Below are 15,210 nucleotides of genomic sequence, written 5' to 3'. Positions count from 1 at the left end.
AGAGTGCACTGTCAAACTTTAAAATAAATTAATATAATGATACAGCTCATCTAGGATCTGTCCATCTATCATGAACAACAAGATTCGCCTTAAAGTGCTTTACTATAATTAAAAGAAACTGGCTAGATGAGGATTATGGTAAAATCTTACAGTATATTCAAATACTGAAGGGAAAATATTCATGTTGTGAATGACAGCAATTTTTCAAAATAAAATCTGACTCCCAAATGTAGCTACTAAGGACCAGATATTATAATACATACATAAAAAAGAAGGCAGTGTCTTCAGATTTTATCTAAATTGTATAACAGTGAAGGTATAGAGATGCTTTCATGTTTTAGTGCAATTGTAATTTGTAACTGACATTTTGTATACTTTGCAGTCTGTAAACGGTGCTATTGCTCGAAAGCGCAACTATTCTTTCAATAAAAGCAACACAGCGCAACAATTTTGAGTTCATAAAAAATAATAAATGGCACTAATAATATTAAAAAGGCTAATGGCTGGGGATTAAAAAATGGTTAATTAAACCCAGTTTATTTCTTATAAAAGGTAATCCTCAGTGTAAAAGCAACTCTGCACTAACAAATTTCGAGGTTCATCGACCTCTCCTGATTGAGGCTCAGAAGATTATGGAGTTCTGGTTTTTAATTGAAACTTTTGAATTTCATGAGATATTAAGAACTTTTTCTAAGAATCGCATCGTCGACAATATTTTCTTTTTGGTAGGTGGTGGTGTGGTGTATTTAATTACGGCAAAGCACACTAGGGCTATCTGCTTAAGGGGTGGGATGCCTTCGTGGAGGAATTTCTAAGAGAAACTGGCTCATATACACGTTACACATGGGGAAAACCACGAAAACACCCATGCAGCCAGCCCGTTCGCGGGTCTTTTTGGTAGGTGCTAAACATTTCGTCGCCCGGTACAATATCTGTCGCTCTTAAATTCTACCTCCCGGTCTTCCTAAAATTTCGTTACTCCTAAATTCTGCCGCACGGTTCGGTCGCACCTGCTTTGGCGCCGGAACTAGGCAAAGCTGTTAATTGCTAACATTTCTGCGAGGGTAGTTTATGTTATTTGAATATGGCAAAGCACACGAGGGCTATTTGCCTAAAGTAACGGTTGCCTTCGAGAAGAAAAACTTGCTCGTATTCACGTTACACTTGGGGAAAACCATAACATGACGAATTTCTGAGAGTAAATATACGGATCTTTTCGAATAAAACATGTGTATTTGGTTAATTGGGCCTTTTGATTTGCAAAGAAAAACTGAAATTTTGTTATTAAACAAAAGTCTTCGACCCTTAATACTGAAACTGATTTTATAAAATTCTCTACATTGTTTTAAAGTTGATTCGTTAATTGATTGGAGAAAGAACCGCGAGGGTTATCTATCTCATAGAAGTTGTCTTTGCAGAAAATTTTCCAAGGAGGCTTGCTTACATTCCATTACACAAGGGAAAAAACACGAAAATTTTATATACTATTATTCACTCCAACGATGAACTACCAGTGTTTACGAAATTTATCCACTCGAGCACCGGTGAGTATCTTACTTAGAGAAACGTTTGCTATCTGGCTGAATACTATGTAGCCCTTAAAGGTATTATCACATCTAACCATGTGCGACGCTAGAAGAAACTTTTCTGAAAACTTTTCTCCCACCATTGGCTGAAACAGGAGAATACCTACCGAAATAGTCAGACTGGAAGATATTCCTTACTTATGTACGCGGGACCTTTTAAAACGAAGGCGAAAATGTTTCGTTTGCAGCTTTGTCCCGCGCATGTTTTCCCATAAGTATACCATTCAAATAGCCCGAAAGCCAAGATTCTTGGAAATGTTTCTTTTGACGTGCAGTCATGAAATGCTTTCAGGTCTGATAATGGTATAAGCATTCAGCGGTCTTATTCCCGCGGTCACTAGTGGGTTATTCTGAGAAATTCCGTAACTGAAAATACATGTCTAGGATCAATATTTAAGGGGAATGAAAAGAATACAGCTACCTTTTTTCGAACATCTTACATAATGAACTCGAATACCTATTCCAGATTTCATTTTCCGTCTGATTAAGTATGGATACTTAATTTAAAATCTAGTTCAGATCGCATTGCATATTGTTTCTGTACTTTTATTTTATTTAAGATTTTGGGTATTACCAAGTTTTATAAATAATTTTACTGCATGCATTTATTCGCTCAAAATTTTAACCGTCCAGTATCCAAAAAGGAATTTTCAGTGTTCGTACATAAAACCGAAAATTTTCAGTGCAGTAATTACATACTCACGTTAAGTGCTAAAATTTTTGTTCTATGTGCATCAACACGCATTTAAATCGAAGCTTGGACCATCACGTTGACAGACAAATTAAAAAAAAAAAAAAAAAAAAAAAAAAAAACCCTAACTTTCATTTTGCAATGCTCACGCGAGCGGGGGACTATTAGATGAAGAAATCTAGGTGACGAGAGTAGCTTGGAATTTTGCCCAATTTTGAAGAAAATTCATTCTAGGCAAACTGGAACAGAAGCAATTAGTTTATGTTTAGAGACGAAAAAGTTGCACATAGCCCCCCTAAAAATGTATAAATATTGCAAGGTATTTCTCCCACCTTCTTGGTGTAGTGGTCTGCACGCTCAGCGCGTAATTGAGAGGTCCGTGGTTCGATTCCCGGCGAAGGCATTGCTAATTTTTCATCTTGCCAGCTTCCAAAAATACCTAATGTCTCTACAGTGGCGCCCGAACTAAAAGGGTGTTGGATGATGATTCTCCTCACCCAGGATTTGGTGAGTGGGTCCCATAAAAAACCCCAGTCACCCTTTAAAAGAGGGAGTATATAAGGTATTTCTCCCGCCTTATTAGCGAGCCTTCGTGGTGTAGTGTTCTGCACGCTCAGAGCGTAATTGAGAGATCCGTGGTTCGGTTCCCGGCGAAGGCGTTGCTAATTTTTCATCTTGCCTGCTTCCAAAAAATACCTAATGACTACAACATTTTTCAAATTTATGCGAGTTTTAGTCATGCTTAATTTTCATTTAATTGGCTTTTTACCCCTTCCAGTTCTTGCTTTAAGCAATACAACAGATTTTGTAGCAAATTTAAATTAACCGTTCAGCAGTTATCCAGGAGGATTTTATAACGATTACGCAATGAATGGGCTAAACGATAAGTATATGAACTATATATACACTACCACACAAATATTTGTCACCCTAGCCTTATCTCTTTTCATTTGATACCTGCATGCTTTTACATGACACTATGAGTGTGTCAAATTAACGCTGGATTTAAATTGCGCCAGAAGATTGCGCAAGTGTCATATGAGAGGTGGAGATATTTGCCCGATACTATTTTCCATATTTAAGCGGAATATTTACTCTTCCAAAGTGTGTCACAACTTCATCAATTCATGCACAAACAAAAGTTCATTTTACAAATTTAAACTCTCCGTTACTTAATGGACACCGTTTAAAACGAAACTCATTTACCTTAACTGGTTCCCCAAAGATTGGCTGTGGAGAAGGCTCCCGGATTTCATCCAGCAACTGAAGTCGAGCCCGTCGTTCTTGCTCACGAGCAACATCCACTCTGAAATAAAAATTAATATATATAAAAAAGGCGAAGTGAAAGCTAATTAGAAATCAAAACATAATCCCGGAAACATAATCCTGAAACACATAACTGCTAGACAGTGTCACTGAATATGACATTTGAAAGATGCATGAAAGTAGTTAAACCAAATTTTTCTTAAAACTTTTAATATAAATGACATTCCTCGCATTAAATCATTCTTAGTAATGAACTTAGAAGGTATTAAATTTATTGTTGTTATGACTCATCTCACTTGTCTGACAGTAACATAAGAACAAGCCCGCGACAACTTCTCAGTCCCCCCCCCCAATTTTGAAGGAGAGAACCCGGGGAGGGACAAGTCCAAGGGTCTCCTACCCCTCTTACCCTACCACCAACCTCTCGAGAGGACTTTCGGCTAGCCGCATATTTATTGTGTCCCAATGCCTCACAGACACTATACATTTAGAAACATCGAAGTCTTCTCCATGATTCGAACCCGGGCCGGCAGTCAGCGATGCTAACCACTATCCGTATTAATTAATGCCAGGCGGGGGCACAATCCACAAATCGGCGAAAGGACCGCAAAAGAAATTTAGAAAATGACAAACTGCTTTTAATGGTCTCGGTTACGAAAATAAGAATGACAGTTGAGTACCGCACAGCAGTTCCTCCTTTTCATAAGCAATGAACATTCGGTTAAAACATATTAAATGTGAAAAAAAAAAAATGAAGCTGGTGAAAGAACAAGCGTTGATAATGCTCCTCTTTCGCTAAATTGTACAAAACAATGTGAAGGTTTTTATGAGTAGTTACAACATACACGTACAAACACAAATAAATAAAAAAACTGCAGTCTTAAAGCTTCAGATAACAATATAATACTTCAAAGAATTTAACATTAATTTTTTTTAAATATTAAAAACATTTAAAAATCGTAAGATTAAAGGGAACTTGCAATTTGATCTAGATATACCGATATCAGTTTAATTTCTCAAAGAATTTTAGGCTTATTATTTAAGGCAGACTTACTAAGTTTAAGAATCATGTCTCTGGAAATTAAACCCACAGAATCTCTCATATTCAAAATGAACTACTCGCGAAATAGCAAAGGAAAACAGTAGAAGGCAAAATTTCTACGACTTGACGTCATTGCAGATTAACGCCATGTGAAGACTTATGCACTTACTATCAAAGAAAATTATTCAAGGTGTAGTTGCGTATTTAGTTCTTGGATCGCTTACGCACGAAGCTTACTACAATTATTTGCCTCAGATGGCAAGATCTATTTTGCCAAGACGCGAAATCTGCAAAATGAAATAAATAAACGGTATTTCTGTTGTCGGGACCGGATTCAAAAGTGTATGTATGTCTGCACGTGTGTATGTATGTGCGTATATATGTGTGTGTGTACACACAAACGTATGTATATATACATGCATACATGAACACATACATTCATGCATATATACATACATTTCTGAATCCGATTCGATAACAGAAGTGTACCCAATAAACATCTTAGAAATGTTTAAAAAAAGTTTTATACTAGAAGCGTAGGAATTATTGAAATATAAGCCATTTTGAAGACAAACCTAGAGATAATTCTGACAGAGACATTTCTATTCATTTTTATACTAGTTCGAATTTAAAATAAGAAATCCACACGAGAATATTAATATACACAATATGTTTAAACATAAACACTCCCCATAAATAAAAATTTCTCCCATCATATATAGACAAGTCGTCAGTTAGTTCTTTTTTAGGTAACAGATTAAACTTTGTAGTAGCAGCAGAATTCATGCATAACTTTCTTTCTATAAAAACATTTCAAAATCTGTCACGTTTAGTATGAAGTTCTCGCTAAACGAGCATCTCCAAATTTATAATAACTTCACAGCAAATTCTATGAAACTAAGAACTCAGCAGCTATGCTTTTTATATAAAATCTAGTAACAGTTTAATTTTTTATCGAATTTTTTAACGCTTCAAATTTGAATAACGGAAAGTGGGTAATAATGCGTTTTACTGTATTGTAAAGAAGAAATAATTCAGCAACGGCGATGTCGGAACTTCTAACCTTTGTTAGTCTCGCACACAGCTCAAGATCTTTCGGCCAACAGATTTGAGAATTACGACGCAAACTATATATCTCAATTCGCTAGAGAGAATAAGCATTTAGCCAATATCATACCAAAGAATTTATGGTCTGAAGAAGACAGATTTATGCCAACCGAAATCAACATCTGAAGCTGACCTTAATCTTTATCGCTCCCTACACTAAAGATAATCGAATACTGAGGTTTTTGTACACCACTAGGCAGGTTCACCAGAGGTTAAAAGATTTCGCTGCGTGTGGTAAAAATAACCTCCCTCCTCAGTATTTTCCAAACAGCGTTTACTCGTCTTATCGCTCATTAAAAAAAAAAAAAAAAAAAAAAAAAAAAAAAAAAAAAAAAAAAAAAAACCGCATCAATCTTCAATTACACTCAATTTTTCTTCTCTTGACCTTCAAATATTACCTAGCCTGAAATCCGCTACCCTATGTGACGTTGGTTTAATTGCACAAGAAAAAACAACAAAGAACTTAAATACGCCAACAACTTCACCTAAACTAGTTTTTTCATATCATTACTCAACTATATGAAAATCAACAACCTTTATTTCATTCCTTTTGATTAGGAGTTTTAGACAAGACGCACACCGCAAATTACTCGCCCTTGAACTCAGATTTTCAACCATCAGAGGCAACCGGACTAAGCCAAAAGTCTAGACTGCCAGTAGAAGTTGAAAATTTCAGATTTTTAGCTTAGAAACCGCGTATCAAATAGCTGAATGGAGCCTATTTCCGAAAATATTTCAGTGCTGTCTTTTAACTATATGTCTACGCTACCTAAATTGAATGTAGGAATCTCGAAAAGACTGCAGCATTTAACACTTTTTAGAGTGCAACATTTGCTATTTTGAAACATGTCATACAAACATAAGCAACTCTAAAAGAACAGGAGTTTGTAGAAACGTTTCGATAAAACGTTTAGAACAACAGTTTTTTTCTTCTAGAATATGAAATCAAGCATAATATAAAAATTAATACAGTCGTGATCTTTGATCTACTAGTTAACCAGTATCCGATCAATTCAGGATGATAAATTTTTATGATTTGCATGTGTTGTGACAGATGCAGTTTTCACTGTAACATGATCCAGTTACCTGGTTGCTTTAAAGTATGGCAAAGTATGGTGTTTGGTGTGTATTTGATTATCGCAAAGCACTATCTGCCTAAGGGAATGCCTTTGTGAAGGACTTTCTAAAGGAAACTGACTCATATGCTCGTTACACACAGGGAAAACCATGAAAATGCAAATGCAGCCAGGATTCCAACCTCGGACCGAACTACCAGTGTTCAACGACTTTATCGCTCAGCCGCCGGTAGGCCCAACCTACTACACACAAATCAGGCCAGCCAATGGTCGTCTTATTTAATTAACTCCTTTTTTTCGCTAATTAATGCACCGCAACTGACCCAATAGTGTTTTAGATGAGCTGTTCGTATTTTTACGAACATTTGAAGGGGTCATTCTCTCGACTTCGGACATAATTTTAAGACTGTTTATTGTGATTTTTGACATACTGGACTTTACATGCCACCGCTCAGCCAAACAATCTACGGCCCCCAGTAGCCTGAAAAGTAACAGCCATTTCATTGCTGTTCTTAAAAGAGCATGTAAATAGTGTACATAGCAATTTCTGATTATTTCATGTAATTATTTTGAATTATGTGCATATATCTTTTCAATTAGTGCAGTAGTTGGCAAGCCACGGCCCTCATGACATTAGATTCGCTGCTTTAGGCCGCGTGACCAGCTAAACAGTGCCTGACCACAGCCCCTTCTACAGCTCCATTCAGTCTTCGCATTTTCTCGCAGGAAGCAAACGGCTTCAAATTTTTTCCCACCTCAGCTTATACCTCATCTGAAGAATATTATTTACGGACTTTCTCAGATGTCAGGCCCAATTCGGGATTCACTCAGGAATCTGGAAAGAGCAGGGATAAGAATTCCCTGCTGCGTGCCAAAATAATAATAACAGTAGTATCAACCTATCAAAAGGGGGCCCAGAGTACAGGTCATCTATCTGCTTAGGAGAAGGGGTGCTTTCAGGACTTTCTTAGGAAAACTGGCTCGTATTCACGTTACACATAGTGACAAACACGAAAAACATCCATGCAGCCAGCCCGTGAACGAAGGCACATGGGCCGAACTACCAGGATTCAGCGTTTTTTAACAACTCGGCCACTGGTGAAACATGTAAGAACAATTCAGAAGCAGAACTATGCAGTTAACTCTCTTGAATTTATCTAAAGGAAATAAAAACCTATTTTGTTGAAGCATTTTGAAATGAAACGATCATTAAGGAAGTGGGCTTTTTTTTTCCTCCCTAGCTGTTAACTGGAAAAAAAAAAAAAAAGAACCTAGGTCCACCTCCCATATTTATTTAGTAAAAATAGTTAGCTTCCCAGTCATATTACTTCACATCGAGTAAGTTTTAAGTAAATACGTTGTACTGTCCACTGTAGTTTCAGTTACACTCGCATATAGAAACAAAGGAGAAGCTTAATTTTATTATTATGGCTGACAGAAATGACGTATCTGTAATAAATAACATCATCCGATTAGCAATGCTGAAAATAAACAAATAAATAAGAATAAAATTCCAGTCTAAAAACTTCAAATTAAGTCTACTACTTCGAAAAAGTTTTTCATTACAATTTGTTTAACTATTAAAAAGTTGCGAATTTCATAAAAAAATCCTTTTTAGGAAGATAAAAGATTCCCTATCATCTATGGAAAGTATTAAGGCACCGTAACCGTGCGGCCAAAGGATGCCGCCCGGAAGTCATTACGTAATGTAACAATAGATGGACATAAGAGGACTAATAAGAGAACAAAGGGGTCGTGTCTTTGATGTGCCGCCCCGCCATCTTGGATCATGTGTTTGCATTTATAATTCATGTGACGTAGATGTGTTTGCATTTATACGACATGTAATTATAGTTTTATATTTTTGTGGTAACGACGATCTTTTTGGTTTTTATGGCAACGGCGTTATCAATTTCTTGTTTGAGCATTTTTTTACAAAATGGCGTCGGAGAATAACATACCTGCTCGAGCATGTTATTTTACAAAATGGCGTCTGCCGTTTCACGCTTTTGTGTGCACGGGCACATTTTTCTGGAAAAATCAGATTCTTTGAAAAATAACATCATCGTCTCTTAGCCAATCACCATTCAGATGAAATAAAGTGTTCGAAGCCGAGTTTCAATTGCTGAATTTTGCCCCCGAAAATTCATTTCTCGTTAAACTCTGGTAGCTGTTAAAACGCTTTGCTTTATAATTGCGCATTTGCTTTGTGATACTGTTGTGCATGATGAAATGTCTTGCTGCAAATTCATGTTTATCATAAAATTTTGCTGTGCTTCAAATGATGAAGCTTGACTGAAGATCGATTCTTTGACAAAAAATATGTTTCACATCAGAAGCGTGTTTTTGTGACTGTATGGTGTTTCTTAGATTTGACTTGTGTTCACGCGCGGAAATATATGATTGATGAATATGTTTTTTTTATCAAAGATACAATTTCGCTGTATCCGCTAGTAATTTTTATTGTAAAGAAAGGTTTGTAACAAAGTGTCAACGGCAAAATAATTATATCACTGAAAAGATTGTTTCAAAAAACAAAACGATTTTTAGATGATTTCATACCAGAATGTGTTCTGTTGAGGAAAGAACACTTAGGTAAACTGGACGCGCCATTTGGACGGCATCGATCACCAGCATCTTTAGGTTCAAAATATGTATGAACAACCAACTGCCTTCTAACAAAATAGTTAAGAGTTTTAGAAAATAAAGAGTTTCTTTTATGACAGCACATCTCTTGCTATATTTTGAGTCCACTTTACGTAAACGTTCTTTCCTCAATAGAACACGTTCCGGGACGAATTCAAATCTAAAATCGTTTCTGTAAAACAATTTTTATAGTGATATAATTATTTCACTGTTGACATTTTGCTCTGAAACACACAGATTTCTTTACAATAAAAACATTGGCAGAGCCTTCAAAGGAAGCAAATGTATTTGCATGATGACAGAATTCTTTCCACATTAGGAAAGACAACGAAGCTCGATCTTTAGTAGGATGTAGCACATCATTGTCGTCAGTCACATTTTTCCGCACGAGATAAACCTAAGAACTACAAGACAGTCACAAAAATATCCCTTTCGAAATGAAATATACTCTTTGGCAAAGAAACGATCTTCAGCAAAGTGGCATCATTTGGAGCACAGCGAAATTTTTGGTGATAAATTTGAATTTGATGCAAGACGTTTCTCATCATGCACAACAGTTTCGAAGGTTTGTGTTAAACTTCGAAACTGTCCGAAGGTTTGTGTTAAACTTCGAAACTGTCCTAAAAATTTATGAATATTACGCCGATTTTTGTTTCTCTAACTCCTCCAGTGATGGTTACTTGGCGTTATATTAATTTCAGTGATATAATTTAACTCAAATGTCACTGAATACTTCGATCAACAAAGCTAATGGATTTTAATACCAGTTAGAGTTTCACTAAATAATTTGCCGTTATTATTATAGTAAAATATTGCTGGACACTTTAGAAGCCATTTTTATTTGCAAGCCTTCGAGTGCCGAATTTTCCCTATTGAAGTTTTGAATAAATAACTTTCAAACCCTGTTTATTGAAAAGGAATTATAAAGATTCTTAAAAAGACGTATTTCAGCTTAAAATTTATTAAAAAATTTGAATGATGTAGTTTTAATACAGTCAAATGCATACAAAAATTAGGCTACGATTTACAAAAACTTACATATAAATCTAAGCTCTTATCTTAAAGGGCAAGCACTGCACTTTTAAAATAGCCCAATAGAGAACAGTTGAAAAATCAAGTTGAAGATATTTGATTTTGATATTTGTTGAAGATATTTGAATTTGGAAAGGTAAAGAGCAGAAACAACGGTTAAAATATCCCCCGCATTTGTTAAATAGATTTGAATTTGAAAAGACAAGGAGCATGCTGTAATTGAAGAAGACTTGTTAACTGTTTATGCTAGTGCGTAGGAGAATGGAAATAAGGATGCTTTGAAAGCTAAGAAACAAGGATTTTGGTTTGAAAATAACAAAATAAATTGTCACAGGAGCTATGTCATTTAAGTACGCTGAAAGGATTACTTCGAAGACTATTTCAGCCGCATTCGAATCGAAAGCACCCTGCACCGGATATTAAAAGGACAGAACATCCGTTAGTAGGCAAGACACTTGGAGTAAGATTTCCGTATTCAGAAAATGTTTTCTTGTCTTTCTTATCCCTCCCTCACGAAAAGCAAAGGGCAATAAAAGCAGTCAAACTTTATAGGCATGAAAAGGTTTCCCGAATCTGATGTCACGAATTGTTGTTGAAAATACTGTGGCTGGATTTGTCACAACGAGCTACACAAAAATATTCGTTTTGAGCCTAGCGTTACCTTGTTTTTGTTTTGTTTAAAAGAAATATATATATATGTGTGTGTGCAATATGTAAACAGCTGAAGCGAGGAAATGTTAAGCACTGCACATTTCCTATAAGCGAAAAATTCGAAAGCTTCTTATCATTCAAAATCAATATTAGAAAAGAAAATATTATCAGCATAAGTTTGCCATTAACCTTTGATTTACGATAAGGATTTCTCTTCCGGAAGCCCAAAAATTAAATAAAATTCCCTGGTATTCCCCGGGGACATTAAACCTTTCCTTCCCCTAATTTAATGAAACGCAGTAATTCTTAAAGAGAATGAAGAAAAGTAATGAAATTTTCCATTCCGCCAACCGAAGTTAAAAACTTATTATTTTCTATCAGTCGTGAAACAATACAATTATTAATTTTAATGTTTAATAAAGTGTCTAATTTTACACAGCTTACCACAGTCGATTTATGAATACATACAACCATTCTTGACATTGTGCAAAATAATGAAAATTTCAGGTACAAAAAAACTGAGAAACCCTACACACAACCTCATCAACCTAGATTTGTTGCATAGGTAACTTAGCTAACCGTAATTAAAACTACATTCCGGTTAATGAATAAATGAATGAATCACTATGAATACCATTAGGTTTCTCAAATAATTATTTTGCATAACGGCTGTCGGGTACTGCACACATGTTTCTTAAGTATAATAAACGCATCTCGGAATAATAAGAGTACCATTTAATACATTTCTCTTCTCTAAGAATGACTTAGATATTTTCAACCACGCAATTGGGCTAATATCATTACAGTTTTGGTAGTTTAATTAAATACATGAATTTATAAAAGAATGTGCCAAGTACGAATATTAGATATTTAACCATCTACCTACAAACCGTAAATCTGCAATTAATCTAATTACTCACGGCCCCGAAAAAAATTAATTTCAAGCAGACATCTGTCAGCTAGTTATTTAAGAAGGAATGCTCAAAGATATCTTTCAAAAGAATCTGATTCACATATATGTTACATACTGGGAATCCATTCATAGAGATGAAGGGAAAAAAAAAGCAATTTCTTGCTCCAGGTTAAACGATAGTAAGAAGTTCTGAGGCAAGGAATAATTCACTTATATACTGATTACAATTAAGATAATTAAACACAAGTTCAAAACACATAATGAGAGCTGCGTGCAAAAGAGTACATGCCACTCGACATTACATCATATGAACCTGCTTTCTCCTAATTCGGCCCACCAGCGGCCGAGCGGTAAAGTCGCTGAACACTGGTAGTTCGGTCCGAGGTTCGAATCCCACGAACGGGCTGGCTGCATGGGGCGTTTTCGTGGTTTTTCCTGTATGTAACGTGTATACGAGCCAGTTTCCCTTAGAAAGTCCTCCACGAAGGCATCCCTCCCCTTAGGCAGATAGCCCTAGTGTGCTTTGCCATAATTAAATACACATTCTCCTAATTCGGTTAACAACACACAAAAAAGAAGATATCATTATTTTAATACAACCCTAAGTTACTGGCTTTGGAAACCATTATCCCAGAATTTGTGTTCTCAACATTTAACAATTAATTACGCTAAATACTAATATTCATTATACTACTTAATACTACCTTTAAAGAACTTCGATACTTTCACGATAAAGTACTTTATAAAATAAAAATGAAAAAAAGCGCTTAAATCTGATCAAATGAACTGCTTAAATCTGATTGTAGGTTGCTTTCCCCAATGATAATCGGATATTGCCTATGCTTAATGATAATTGTGATTTCATATATTTTATGAAAATTACATCATATTCGTATATTGTGTACATCGCATTAATTTAGATTTACATACAAAAGCAGGAAAAACTTACGAGCGTCAAAATTTATCATAACTTAGCAGTAGTGACTTAGATCGAAATTTCTTACAGATAACTTTTTAACAAATACAGAAAAATAATTACGTGTGAACCTAGAGAATACCAAAATATTAAACCCTCTTTTATTTGGCCCATTATTACAACGAAAAAACATAATAAAATTCAATTCAACTGCAAGATTGATTAAGAAAGGAAAGATGTAGAAGTTTCACGAAATGCAACGAGTCTGTTGCTAACTTCTTAGTCTCGAATTCCTCAGAAACTATGTAAATATAAACAACAATTTTTTTAAGCTATAAAATATATTTTATAAAATAGAACAGTTTTAAATTCATTAGATTACAGGACAAATAACTTTTTGAAGCCGTAACAACCAATGTCTTGCAACATTCGCGCGGATAATCAAGTCATCACGAGAAAATGCTTACTGCTTCCAAGGAATAATGACACGAATTTACTACTAACGTTGAAATGAAATCCTAGCGCCAAAGTAATACACTTAACTGCAGGCTGCAAACATGCGTGCGATTTTTTAAGATAGTTTCAGTCTTTTTTATCTTTTCCCCAAAGCACAGGCATAGCTTAAAAGCTCTTGACTTACGGTTCAGTGGGTTGATGTTGATAAATACCACCAAATAAACATCGGTCGACAGCAACAGAATAATGCCGTAAATAAGAGATAACCCTTCAAAAGCAAGTATCATTAGAAGTTAAACATTTTATTAGCCCATAAGGGCTATTAATTTGCTTTAAAAACCGTTTAAGTTTTCAAGTTGTTGCCGCCAAATATTATCGCCCTGTGGTGCATTTAAAGAAATTAAATAATGAAGAATCTGCATAAATGTATATATTTTTCTCGCATTGTGATAAAACAAAGGTACCTAGAGAGCCATCAAATTTTGAATAGCGTAATCCTCCGCCGAATATGTGCATCTGGAAGCCCTAATTTAGAATTTGTTTTATTATCGATTTTATATTTTGTAACACTAACAAATTTTCGTTTAACAGACTCAACGATTTCAAAGCTAGCAATTAGGGGGGGATTATCTCCAGCGCGTCAGACTGGAAGTCGGAAATTCTAAAGATACGCTCATTTTAATATTATTTTGCGATATTGCTGTTCAGTTGAATTTTATGGTTTAAGTGCGAAGAACATGATATTTAATAAATAAAGGTAACACACAAAACATTAAAAAAACGCCCTTTTGAGAGTAATGTAAACAGATTTTTATAATTTCTACATTTAATATTGAATACGGTATTTCAGAAAATTTTAGAGCTGGTACAACAAAGTAAGAGAAACGTATTGAAAAAGCACAGCAGCTATTATGGACACAATATTACGTACTGCCTAACAAGAGTGATAACTCACGATACTCGAAGCAAAATGGCTTGCATTTATGTTGCAAATAAGGAAAACAATTTATAACCCTTTGTACCATTCAAATGTCGAAAAATTAATCAGGGACGAAATACTAATATTTAGCGGTTTTAGTCTCTGGGCTATTAATTAGCGAGCGCTTACAAGGATTCCGAACCATTCTATGCTCACCAGCAGCCGAGCGGTAAAGTGGCTGGGTACTGGTAGTTCGGTCCGCGATTCCAATCCCTCGAACGGGGTGGCTGCATGGGAGTTTTCGTGGTTTTTCCCATACGTAACATGTATACAAGCCAGTTTCCCACAGAAAGTTTTCGCGAAGGCATCCCTCTTCTTAGGTAGATAGCCTTCGAAGCTTTACCCAAAGATGAACCAAAACGGAAAAATTCTACACACTTGTCAAAACCTAAGCTAATGAATGAGGTTTGAAACATTTTAAAATTATCTAAAGCTATGTGTGCCTGTTTCATTGTAGCTATGTTGGATAAGCATTTTAAGTCTATTTCTTGAAAATAATCTTTTTTCTTCTTCTTCATTTACACACACATGTACGTTTCGAAAGCATTCGCATTACAAATATTTAAAAACAGCACATCTTTAGAATTTCCGATAGACAGTCTCGCGCTGCAGATAAAAATGTTTTAACTGCTCGCTTTAAAATCGTTCAGTTCTTTTAATCAAAAAATTCTTTACAATTTTACAAAATATGAAACAAATAATAAAACAAATTCGAAACTCGGGATTCCAGATGCCCATATTCAGATGGAGAACTACGTTATTCAAAATCTGATGGCTCCAGGTACTGATTTTTTTTCTAAAAAAACCTCTAAAATTCTCCTAGTCACCAGGAACGTAACTTCTAAAAGA

General features: G+C 35.3%; 1 protein-coding gene across 5 annotated transcripts in view; it reads right to left on the bottom strand.

The window, feature by feature from the left end:
• LOC118198679 (uncharacterized) overlaps nucleotides 1-15,210 on the bottom strand; it is a 358,828-nt gene that overhangs the window by 238,085 nt on the left and 105,533 nt on the right. For all 5 annotated transcript variants that reach the window (XM_035370443.2, XM_035370419.2, XM_035370428.2 and 2 more), the window contains one exon: nucleotides 3,484-3,583. In XM_035370443.2, the coding sequence (XP_035226334.2) occupies nucleotides 3,484-3,583 (100 nt within the window). The remainder of the gene's footprint in view (nucleotides 1-3,483; nucleotides 3,584-15,210) is intronic.

This window comes from Stegodyphus dumicola, chromosome X1, assembly GCF_044657685.1.
Source record: "Stegodyphus dumicola isolate Sdum_Otavi_A_Nest chromosome X1, ASM4465768v1".
In the NCBI taxonomy this organism is placed as follows: domain Eukaryota; kingdom Metazoa; phylum Arthropoda; class Arachnida; order Araneae; family Eresidae; genus Stegodyphus; species Stegodyphus dumicola.
Note: the sequence above shows the minus strand (reverse complement) of the source record. Positions and strands in the feature narration are given on the sequence as shown.